The sequence below is a fragment of the Salvia miltiorrhiza genome, unplaced genomic scaffold (genome assembly GCF_028751815.1).
Source record: "Salvia miltiorrhiza cultivar Shanhuang (shh) unplaced genomic scaffold, IMPLAD_Smil_shh original_scaffold_326, whole genome shotgun sequence".
NCBI lineage: Eukaryota > Viridiplantae > Streptophyta > Magnoliopsida > Lamiales > Lamiaceae > Salvia > Salvia miltiorrhiza.
The window spans coordinates 55,255-68,058 of record NW_026651527.1 but is presented as its reverse complement, the minus strand read 5'-3'; the positions used below and the strand labels follow the sequence as shown (position 1 = coordinate 68,058).

Here is a 12,804-nt window from a genome sequence, read left to right as displayed (position 1 = left end):
TAAGAAGAATTGTTAGAACAAGAAAAAAAAAAGGTTACTTACATTTGTAATTAAATAACCTATAACCATATATGCAATTTGTCAATCACATATTCATACAAAAAAAGTGATTAATTGATCATGCACTTGTTTATTTAATTCCCTTTTCCTCTTGTAATATATGATGCACCCTTACAATTTCTCAAAAACATTAGAAGTGTATTCTTTTTCATTGTTAATTTATCATAAAAAAATAAGGGATGAATGAAATTTTTTCTTTAAATTTCTCATCATTTCCCCCTCATTTTCTACAAAAGAGAATTTCATAATTTCTTATTTCTCATTTTCACTATAACGAGGAAAAAACAAGAAAGATTTAAAAGAAGAAATTTATTTTATCCCTTTTTTTATTATGATAAATACAATCAAATAAAAAAGTCATGATTACCCTTGCGCGACATAAAATCACACGAAATCTAATTAACGATTTGTAACAGAGGAATCCGAATCCGACTCCGACTCACCAATGTTGGTTGGTGGAGGGGTAAGCATTGAAGGAGAGGCCCATGACCGGAACGGCGAAGGAAGTTTCTAGAAGTATGCGCTGCTGAAATGACTCAATTGACCCGCTCCCTTCGATCATATCCCTCACTAAACCTTGGTAGTATTTCTTGATTTTTTTGAGCATGCTCAAATACTTGAGCTTCACCCACTTCAGCTTCGCCTTCTTGCACAGCCTCAACAGGCGCCCGCGGGGCTTCCTCCCGCCCAGGCGGACCGTGGGGAGCCGCGGCCGCCCGCGGCGGAGCCGCCACCGGAAGGAGCCGGCGGGGTGGCTGAGGCTTTTTTGGTTGATGGGATCAGTTTCTGAAGACATATAGTATATTTTCTTTTGTGGGGTGAAATTTATAAAGAGTAAAGAGAGGAAGTTGACTAAATAGGGAGTGGGATAGAGCAACTTCTGCATTTATATATATAGGGATAGATTTAGGTGGTGTGACATTATTATTATCTACGTTATTACATCTACATACATGTACATCTAACGTGGCCATTTTCGTACATATATATGTTGATGTGAGTGCTGTTCGAACATTAATTATAATTTTCCTTATTATATATATCGTAAATATATCATATAGGCAAATCCTTTAATTAGCCTCATGTAGTGCTGTAAAACCCTTAACAGTTCATAATATTAAACGTAAAAAATGAATATATAATATCAAAGTGTGTATATGAATTCAAAAGTGTATAAATGCATTAACTTAAAAACACATTATAACATATATAATTATCAAAAAATACATAATTATTATTATAGGACTGTGATCTATTCGATTCTATATATCCCTATACATCCTTATACTTTTTTTTTTTTTTTATCGGACAAAGTTATGTTAGATGTTAGTAATTAGTTCCCTATCCACTCCAAGAACCACTTTATCTCTCCATTCACCAAAGTCCACCTTATATCTCCAATCTCCAATTCGCTCCCAAGAGGGATCGAACCCAGGTCACTTCACTTAAGTGAGTACTTTATATATATTTGAATTCATAATTTTATGACAAAAGGGAATGCGCAGGCGTTAAAAATAAGGGGCACCAATGCATATTGAATAAATCTTTGTTTCTATGTAATAAGTAATAACCCACATGAGAGATTAATTATGTTATATCCAAGAGATTAATTATGTTATATACATATACAATTGCTCTCATTCCATCTGTCTCACAAAAATAGTCTTCTTCCATTTTTTACACAGAATTATGAAATTATACTTAATGTTCTTTAAAAAACACAATTTACGTGTTATGTTTTATTTAATTTGCTCTAATTTATTGCTCACAAATCACAATATTTGATAAGATTATTTTAGCTTTATCTCATTTTTTTTATGATAAGTGTGAATTTAATGAGGGTTGAAATTTGGTACAATAGGGAGTAGCTGCGTTGGAAATTGAATTCGAAAGGCACAGAGGAATAGGAATATATATAGGATACAAATTTTTGCCTTTTTTCAGTAGCTCGATCTTCTAAATTGTATCAGAGGAAATAAGGTATAGTAGGGAAAAATGCCCCATTCTTATAAAAACTTGTAAAATTGCTCACTTTTAAACAAAAGTGGGCAATTTTACAAGTTTTTATAATAAGAAGGGGGCATTTTTCCCTATTAACACTATGATTAAGGTTATTTTATTTTGACCATTTTAGTGTATTTTGTCTTATTTCAAAGTGACACGCACAATATATAATCATGGGTATAAATTTTCACAAAAATATGGGTACAACTAAGCGTACCATACAATTGGATTGATCTGCATCTAAAATAATATTATTTATATAATTCGGATCAGAATACGAATTCGAATCAAAGCGTGGGTCATGGTCTAAGTGAAGATGCAACCCGATAATACGATATACCCGACTGTACTTATACCCAAGATCACCTCATAAATTTTTGGGTAATCATTAATTAATGTGATACTAAAAATATTGAGCAACAAAAAGAAATTATGGCTTATTCATCGTAAAGGGAATCTGGTTGAAGTGATAAAATGATATGATATACTCCATTCGTTCGCGATATCGTTTCCACATTGTGGATAACGTAGGTTTTAAGAAAAATAGTGAATAGTAGTGGATATTGTAGTGACTGGAGTTTGGGTTCCACTATTATTGTGAGTGGAAGTTTGTAGACCCACCCTACTTCTATAAATGAAAATGGGAACGATATCACGGACAGACCGAAATGGCAAGTGTAGAAACGATATCGCGGACGAGTGAAGTATTTTTTAATATAAAAGGAAAAGAAACTTAACTAACTAATTAATTTCATATTAATGCAATTGAGTAGCTAAATGATCTAAGCAATGTCTTTCTTTGTATGCGATATCTTTTTCTAATATTTTTATGTAGGATATATAAAGAAAAAATAATTTGTCGAAGAAAAACTAATTTGTCTGTTGCTAAGAAAATGATGTTTTCCAAGATAAAACTGATATGAGACAACGAAGCACGGTTCAGTTGATAAGAAATTTTCCCTTTTAATTATTGAGTCGAGAATTCGAATCATCATAAGGATAAATTCTTACATTAGAAACTTCTTTTTCATAAAAACTTTGGGATTCTTTTTCTCTGCATACTATTGCATTATCAATTTTTACTATTTTTTTTATCTACACGAATTAATAGAAATTGGCTAAGTTCCTAAAAAAAAAAGAAAAAAAAATTGGTTCAATAATTTCAGCGTATAATTAATTATTATAAATAAATCCTTTTGCTGGTACCACTATTTATATGTGTAATATGCGTGGACAAATAAGAATTAAAGGTCAAGCCATGAAAAAATCCAAACCTTATCCAATAAAAGTAATACAACGATTAATGACTATCGCGTATTCAAATTTTTGTTTTTAGCAATTTTGATATTACTATAATAAACTTATTAAATATCACTATCTCCATTTCTAAAATTTTGTCGGCTTTAATCTATGCGACCAATTGTCCAGCTTTAGAAGGAAAAGTATGCTAAACAGCACCCACATTAATATTGTTAGTTACTTACTCATTCCTCTTCGAGTTGTATTGGTTTGACTCATCCGGTTAATTCATATAAATTAGTTTTAATTTTTACCTTTCATATTTAGTATAAATAACAATTTAAATGATAATTTTAAATAACAAAATTGTTAAAATTAAAATTTAATTAATACTCCCTCCGTCCCGGCCAAGACGCTACATTTGCTTTTTGGCACGGGATTTAAAGAATTGTAGATTAATGTTTTAAGTGTGTAATAATAAAATGATAAAGTAGGAGAGAGAAAGTAATAAAGTGATAAAGTAAGAAAGAGAAGGTAATAAAGTGATAAAGTGGAAGAGAGAATGTAATAAAGAAATACTTAATTAGTGTTAATTAAGTGTTTAAAATTCCTTATTTTTGCCAAATATAGAAATGTAGCATCTTCGTTGGGACGGCCCAAAAATGAATATGTAGCATCTTGGGCGGGACGGAGGGAGTATTAAATACAAAAAAAAATTAAAAGTGCATAAATTTAAAAATACCTAAATAAAAAGACATAATTTAAAAGTATATAAAAGATAGAAAGAGTAGTGTGGAAGAATGAAAAAAGTTTGAGGTAGAGAGTAAGTATTTATAGGAGAAGTAAATATATTTTTTTTTTTGGAAAAGTCAAGAATGCTATTGAGAAAGAAAAAAAGGAAAATTTAAAGGTACAGAGCAGTTGCGAAAGAAAAAGAAAAAAAAAGGAAAAAAAATAAAATTGACGGTGAGCCGTTACAATTCAAAATTCATTATTTATTTATTTATTTATTTATTTATTATTATTATTATTATTATTAAGGGTGTGTGTTACACGCGTGTGTCTTAAAGAGGTGATGAAAAAAGATAAATAAATTGAAATTTGTAAAAGTAAGTATAGTGAAAAAGTAAATGATAAGTTCATTAGTTAATTAATCTCTTAACTAGTTGACTGGAGGAAGTATTAACTAACCGCCAGTAAGCTGAAAAGTACATCCTTGTTTATTCATTTGACCGAGCATGCAATAAAAATAATAATTATGAGGTCATTAAATATTTTAATTTATTTTGCATTAATATGTGGTTATGTTTTTTTTTTTTTTTTTTTTTTTTTTTTGTGGAGGGAATATGTGGTTATGTTATGTATCTAGTTGTCCATTTTATATAAATAAATGATAAATAGGTCAATCGCAGTATTTTTTTCATTTTCACGTAGAAGTTTAATTCTCCAGTTTTCTTCAAGCCTAATTATAGATTATTACATTTACTTATTTAGTTATTTATTAATAAGCTTTCTTATACACACGCGAAGCATACATGTCACATGTGTGCGTTTAGAGTTAATTTTTTCCTTTTATATAGTGTTATATTTTCAAGAAATCCGTTAGTCAATTCTCTGATATTGTGGGTCTCCTCTTTTTTCTTTTTCTTTTTCTTTTTTTTTTCTTCTCTCTCTCTCTCTCTTTGTTTTTGTGTTGAATTTATCTTTTTTGCCTTTTATATTTTTTTCAATGAATTTTCGTCTTTGAAAGTTATATATAGCTCGATTCTTTAGTATCGAGATGTGATCTACTAAAGTTTTTGTTTGTATTTTATCTCCTTTTTTTTTTCTTATATATCAACCATAATTCATCAATCGCATGCCGTAGCTAAATGAAAGAAGGCATATAGAATTTTTATATTGTCTTTTTGATAGTTTATTGGTTTTTATATCCAAGATTAGAACATTCTAACCTCGTTTGATAAAGCATAGAGTTATTTAAAGTGAAGTTGATTAAACCTAACTATATATTTAGAATGGAATACAAATTATGTAAGAGGTCAGCTACCAAATTATTAAATTATATTTGCATTGACGTACTTTGGTAGGTAATTTTCAACTCATTTTTTTGGCATATTTTGCTATGTCTCCATGATAAAATTTACTTTTTATTCAAATAAGATTCGGTATTAGTTTTTCAATAAACAATGATGTATGGGTTATCAAATAATTTATACCTTATATTGTTATAAAAATGAGTATTTAATCATTATTATTGTTCGACCGCTTCATAACTTGCTACTTATCATAGAGAATTATGGCTTTAGATAAGTCTACTATTTCCGAAAAGTATGGGAAAAGTAATTAAATAAAATGAGAAATGTTTGTAAATTTAAATAGAATGAAGTTGGTAAATATACTATCTGTTAATTATATACATTATTGATCTCATATAGAAAGTTCAGAAGAACCCAATTGAGTATTGGGCCTGAATGAGTTACAGATTGATTTTGGGCTAAACAAATATCCTCAAATTATTAAGCTTTGGGCTTTAAAATATTTTGAGTTTTGAAGAAAAACAAAAAACTAAACGTCGCCTGAGTGATTCGAACACTCGCGGGGAAACCCCATGTACTTAGCAGGCACACGCCTTAACCACTCGGCCAAAGCGACGATTTGATTATCACTCGGTCTACCTACGAATAACAATACGAAAGTGAAGTATTAAGGGGCATTTCCATTGCATGATTGTGCATTTTCATCCTAAAAACTAAGGAGGTGATTGATATGATGAAACTGAATAAGGGTGGAATAGAATAGAAGTAGGAATTGAATGAAAATGGAATGACAAACCTTATGTGATTTCTATGCTTGGTATGCATAAGGAATATCAAATGAATGAAATTGTGATTCTTTGTTTTCCATTTATATGATTGATAGCTAAAAATAAAGTTTTTGAATGGAATGAAATTATATATTTTATTTTACTAATTTACCTTTTACATCACTTTAAAATTATAAAACTTATAAATATAATTAAGTAGATAAATATCTTGTTGATGCTATTGACGAAGAAAATTTGAAAAACTTTAAATTTAAAGGGTAATTTTATGGATGTAATATATTTTTCTCAAAAATTTTAAACAATGAATGTCGATATATAGATTTAAGTATTTATAATTTTTTTTATTATTTCTTTAACTTTATAGAACTTAAACGTTTGAATTAGTTAATACTTAATTATGTTAAGACTAAATAAGAAATATATATATATATATATATATATATATATATATAAAATAAAAGAAAAAAGGAGAACGAATTATTTATATATATATATATATATATATATAAAATAAAAGAAAATGTGAATGAATAAGAAAAATGAAAGAAAAAAGGAGAACGAATTATATAAAATAAATACGTTGAATCTTTATCTAAAATTGATAATATTTTATTTTTAAAATAAAATATGTTTTATTCAAAAAAATATTTTTAATATTTTCAATAATAATAATAATAATAATAATATATGTTTCATATATACATGTTTCATACAAATATATATATGTCAAAACTTAAATTTAAAAGGATTGATAATGGAATGATTCTAAATGAAATAATGAAAGAATGATTCCTACAAAGAAAACATACCAAACAAATGAATGGAATGAATGAATAAATCATCATTCCATTCCCACCTCCATTCCATCATACCAATCACCTCCTAAGATTTTTATAATCATATCATTTCAAGTTTCAATCCATTTTACTCCCTCCGTCCTATTAAAGTTTGCAACATTTTCATTTTGGTTTGTCCCACTAAAGTTGGCCACTTTCTAAAATAGGAAAAAAAATTAGACTTAATTAAATTCATTAAATTAAATTTAATTAAGCTTTAATTAAACCTATCTTCTATCTCCTCTCTTCTATCACTGCCTTCTTCTCCGGCCATCTCAGTCGCCGGCGAATCTGCGTCCGGACGAGGATGTCGTTGCTCTGTTAGTTTCTCTCTCAATTTCTCAATTTGTGAAACATCAAGAGAGCCCTAATTCTCTCATCTGAAATCAAAATCAAAATAGTCACCGCCCCGCAACCTCCGGTGTCGTTGTCGCCTCAAGGTCGGCGTTGCTCCGCCTGAGCCTGGCATGTCTCCCTCGCGCTCCTTCTTCCTCTCTCTGTAATTCCGGAGTCGCAAGCCTTAGGCCTTTTCCGAATTCCACCTGGTCTCTGTAATTCTAGAGTCGCGAGCCCTTGCCCTCTTTCGGGATCTGGTTTTGCGATTTGATTTAGGGGGGAGTGGCGCCGGTGCCAGCGACGAATTCCGCCTGGTCTATAGGGCTGGGAATCGGGTCGGGTTCGGGTACCCTACCCGAAAAAATCGGGTACCCGAACCCGAAAATACCCTAAATCTACTACCCGACCCCGACCCCGAATTTGAAATCGGGTACCCTAATACCCGACTCGGGTACCCGAGTCGGGTATTCGGGTACCCGAGTCGGGTATTCGGGTACCCTAATACCCGATTTTAAAAAAAAATCGAAATGAGGAAATACAGCAGAAAACCAAGCCATTTCCCCAATTCAAAGCAGCAACAAATTCTAATGAAGCTAAGCAGCAAATTCAGCCGAAATTCATACAAATCAAGAAATTCATACAAATCATAGAAAATCTGTATTTAAAAAAAAAAAAAAAAAGAAGAAGAAGAAGAAGAAGAAGAAGAGAAGGCGTAGGCGTTGTCGGAGCTCCACTGGCAAAGCGGGCAACTCGACTGAGTTGTGAGCCACCTATCGACGCACTCGGAGTGGAAGCAATGGCGGCAGCGCGACAGCACTTTGACCTTGTCATATGCAGCTGGGGGCAGATCCGTGTGGGGGGGACTGGGAGCGCAGATCCGGCGCAGATCCGTGTGGGGGGGACTGGGAGCGCAGATCCGGCGCAGATCCCAATGGCGGCAGCGCGGCCGAATATCCCAAGGCATATGCAGCACTCGCCGTCGGACATGGACTCCCGGTGCAGCACGATGGGGATGCTGCTGATGGAGGCGGCGTCCAGCCCCTGCCGCCGGGACAGCGCCGCGTGGGGGGGACTGGGAGTGGGGGCGGCGGCTGCAGGGAGGGGGGGAGGGATTACTTAGGGGTTAGGGCTGGATTTCAAATGGGGACGGAATCTGCCAGATTGGGACTTAAACTTTAATTATATAATTTAAAATTTATTAATTAAAAAATCGGGTAATTCGGGTATACCCGATACCCGATCGGGTATACCCGATACCCGATTTTTTCACACCCTAAATACTCGACCCCGACCCCGATCCCGAATTTTTCGGGTATAGGGTACCCGATACCCGATTTTTTCGGGTCGGGTATCGGGTACCCGATTACCCGATCCCGAAATTCCCACCCCTACTGGTCTATGTGGGATCTGGTATGCGATTTGAGATTTCTTGAAGTTTTTTGCATGTTTTTGAGATGCCCGGTGGTGGGATCTGGTTTGTGATTTGAGAAGGGGGTGAGGGGCGCCGGCAACGGCGACGAATTCCGCTTGGTGGTTTACGGCTTTGATTTTGGGGGAAACTTTGAATTTTTAGAGTTTGGAGATTGAGGGTGGTGGTTGTTGTTTTCAGATTTGAGGGTGGTGGTTGTTGGCGACGGTGGTGGTGGTTGTTTTCAGATTTGAGGGTGGTGCTCTTGAATCTGAGGGTGGTCGGTGGTAGTGGTGCTCCGATCTCCGGTCGCCGGTGACGGCGAGTTGCTGGCTGGTTGTTGGCAGATTTACTAATTAAGCAATTAAGATAAACAAAAGTCATTTAAAAATATGAACCACTTAATTAACTCATAACAATACATTTCTTAATCTCTGTGCCGAAAAGAACGTGGCCAATTTTAATGGAATGGATGGAGTATTAAATAATAGACTAATCTTATTATTTTTATCTATCAAAGCTAATGTTCAAAAGTAAACGCTCTTGAATGATTATGAAAATGGATACTTGCATTTAAATACACAAAATTTCATCAAATTTTATGATTTGCAAATGAATAAATTATTCTGCCTCTGAAAATAAGAATTATTAATTGTTCTAGTTTTCACACGATTGTTAATTTCCGCATCACATCATGATTAGTTGAAATGACATTTATATCTAATTATATGGTTCAATTTTCACATCATTTTCGAATACCTCAAAAATTAAAGTAATATAGACATTTTAGGCGTCAACTACAACATTAATTTGAAGGCATTTAACAATCATGTGAAAAATCATAATTTGGTGAAAATTTATATATCTTTGCCACTATTTAAAGTAAAATATGAAATTAAGAAAGTATATATCAGGAATATGTTAAATAAAAAAAGAAAATTGTAAAAACGTCACTTTTAGAACCATAAATAAATTAAGGAAAAGCTTCAAATCGCCAATAGTGTTATTATATGACTTTACACACAAGATCAACTACAATACAGCACAAACTTCTTCCTACCGATGAGCAAAGGCCAAAACCTTCACTTCCAACGCCGCCCTTTCAATCAAGAAAGCCCCTCTCCGGCGCCACCAACTTCACATCGCCGCCACCGCCGCCGTTCCACCACTCTGCTTCCAAAGCACCGCGATCTGGCTCCTCACGCTGTGGCCGCCACCGTCGCTCCACTCCAGCCACCCGAACGATGATTTGGCGCCATCCACGACCGCGAATCCGTCGGCGTCCGCAGCGCCGGCACTCTTGAACGTTACTTCATACGACAACGCGCCTTCCTTCTCACTGAACACCAGCTTACTCGGCGACACACTCACCTCCACCCCAGGCGGCGCCGCCACCCCCACCTCGTACACCGCGTCCGCCGCCTTCCCCACGTTTTTAACCGTTCTCTTGTACGTCACCGTGCCACCGCCACCGCTGAAAACTACCGAGAACGAAGGGTAGTTCAAATTCCCGGGATTATTGAATCCCGATTTATCACAATCTAATGAAGAAGCATCTTTCGAAAACACGGAAATTCTCCTCGAATCGTATCCAATTGTGCATAGAAACCCTAAATAATCCGCCATTTCCAAATCGTAAACCAGACCCGGATCCAGCGACCGGTTCGGGTCGACGTGACCCGACCCGTGGATATAGGCGTTGGACTCATCACCGGTGGCGAGGTCGGATATATTTTTCCCGGTGTTATCAATGTTGTAAGCTGTGGTCATCAACGCCGACTTGATCGCCGCCGGCGTCCACGCCGGATACGCCTTCCGCAGCAGCGCCGCCAGGCCGCTGACGTGGGGGCACGACATCGATGTGCCCGAGATGATGTTGAATTCGACTCTCCTCGTGTCGATTTCGATATCAGTCGGGCCGATGTAGTCCGTCCAGCCGGCGAGGATGTTGACGCCGGGGGCGATGACGTCCGGCTTCAGAATCTCGGCGGTGCGGTAGCTCGGGCCGCGGCTGGAAAATGCAGCCACGCGTGGAGCCGACGGTGAGGTGCTGATAACCGTTCCCTTGAATATAATCGTCGCCGTTGGATTTGGATCTGAGCTCACGTAGGCTCGGATTTTGTCCCCGGCGGAAGCTCCGACCATTGTGGCCGGGATAAAGTGAGCGTCGGCGAGGAGCTCCTCGCCTGAATCGTCTAGATTCGCCATGATCATTCCGGCTCCGCCAGCGGCGTGGACGGCTTCTCCTTTCTCCACCCTTGCATTGCCGCCGCGATCGCAGATCACGATTTTTCCGGCGACTTTCGACGAATCGAGCTTGCCGGTGTAGCAGTACTGGCTTCCGCAATCCTTGCTGTAAACCAACGGAAGCATGGCGTCGCCGAGCGGATCGCCGGAGTAGAGCGAGACACCTCCGTACACTCTGCCATCGCCGAGAACGACATCGGCGGGGAACTCACGATCGAGCGTCGAAGCTCCGACGGTCAAAATCCATGGCGCGATGTTGACTGAGGTGTATGCGCCAGGTCCTGAGTTTCCGGCGGAGCAGGACACGACGATTCCTTGCTCCGTCGCCGCGTAAGCTCCGATCGCGATGGAATCGTGGTCGTATTGCGGCGCGTAGCCGGTGGCGCCGACGGAAAGCGAGATCACGTTCACTCCGTCCTCGATTGCTTGCTCAAACGCAGCTAAAATGTCCGAATCGTAGCATCCAAAAGTCCAGCAGATTTTGTAGACCGCAATCCTCGCCTTCACAGCCATGCCTCTAGCTTCACCCTTCGCATATCCGAGCAGGCTCGCGTTCTTCACTGCCGCTCCGGCGGCAGTCGATGCTGTGTGCGTGCCGTGGCCTTCCGTATCCCTCGGAGACTTCGATTCATTCGATTCCTCCGTCGTTTCGCCTCGAGAAGTTTCGTGCCCTAAATAATACGCTCTCGCGCCAATAATCTTCCTATTGCACAACGTAGCCGGGAAGTCGGGATAATCTGCGCATTTCCCCTTCCAACGCGCCGGAACGGGGCCGAGGCCTTCATCAGAGAAGCTCTCCCTCTCCGGCCAGATACCGGTGTCCAAAACTCCCACGATGACATCGTCTGCGTAGTCAGAATTCGGCCACAAACCGAACGAATCGGCGAGACCTAGAAAATTGGGGGTTCGAGTAGTGTGAACATGACGAACTGCGTCGGGGACGACGGAGACGATGCCGGGGACGCCGCGTAAGGAGGCGGCCTGCTCGGCGGAGAGACGCGCGGAGAATCCGCGCACGGCGCGGTCGTAGGTGTAGAGGATCCTGGCGGGGCGGCGGTGCGGCGGAAGGGAGCGGAGGATGCTAGAGTACCAGTGGCGATGGGAGGAGAAGGTGAGGGGCTTGTGAGAGTGGGAGACGTGGACGATGAAGGTCTCCTGGCCGTCGGAGGAGACGGCGGAGGAGGAGGGGAAGAGGAGGATGAGGAGAGACAGAGTGATGAAGTAGAGAGAGAGTAAGGGCGTGTTTGGCGGAGGCTTCATTTTGTGGAAGAGTGAGAGTGGAAATGAATATTCCGCGACGAAACAAAGAGGGGCCTATAAAATGGGAGTGATGAGTAATTGGTGGGTTCGCATAGGGCCACGTTTGGGGTTTTCATTTGCGGATAGATAATTTTGGAGATATTTGAATTCTTTACTTCTTTCGAGATACTATTCGAAATAATTTATATGTACTCATATAATTGAGTAGGTCTCCCCTCCTGTCCCAATGTATCACTCTTCATTTTTTTATATTTTTAAATTATTTTTTATTTAATTTTAATTTATTATGCTTTTATATAATATAAAGATAATTAACAAGGGTTCACTTATTTATTTAGAATTTATAATTATTTTTTTATATTTATTTGAGTTAATAATAAATTATTTAGGTTCATTAATTCGAAGTTAGGGTTTATAATTTTTTAAATTTTAATTTTTCAATGATAAATACTAATTAGAGTTTATAATATAATACTCCCTCCGTCCGCCAAAAGTATTCCACAATTACTATATTTGGCGTCCGCAAAAAGTATTCCACTTTCCTTTTTAAGCCATGGTCCCACCATCCACCTTTATATTTTATCCTTACA

At 37.5% G+C, this 12,804-nt stretch overlaps 2 protein-coding genes and 1 non-coding gene across 3 annotated transcripts; all 3 read right to left on the bottom strand.

Annotated features, from left to right (window-relative positions):
- Positions 1 to 354: 354 nt before the first annotated feature.
- LOC131004135 (uncharacterized) lies at positions 355 to 936 on the bottom strand. The gene has a single exon (XM_057930746.1). It carries the CDS (start codon positions 854 to 856, stop codon positions 500 to 502), a length of 357 nt encoding a protein of 118 aa, XP_057786729.1. The 5' UTR covers positions 857 to 936; the 3' UTR covers positions 355 to 499.
- A 4,937-nt stretch (positions 937 to 5,873) lies between these two features.
- TRNAS-GCU (transfer RNA serine (anticodon GCU)) lies at positions 5,874 to 5,955 on the bottom strand. Its single transcript has one exon. It is a non-coding gene; the product is annotated as a tRNA-Ser (tRNA).
- Positions 5,956 to 9,676: 3,721 nt separating this feature from the next.
- On the bottom strand, positions 9,677 to 12,489 carry LOC131004134 (subtilisin-like protease SBT1.4). Its single transcript, XM_057930745.1, has one exon. The coding sequence runs from the start codon at positions 12,212 to 12,214 to the stop codon at positions 9,845 to 9,847; it is 2,370 nt and encodes a 789-aa protein (XP_057786728.1). The 5' UTR covers positions 12,215 to 12,489; the 3' UTR covers positions 9,677 to 9,844.
- Between the last annotated feature and the right edge of the window lie 315 nt (positions 12,490 to 12,804).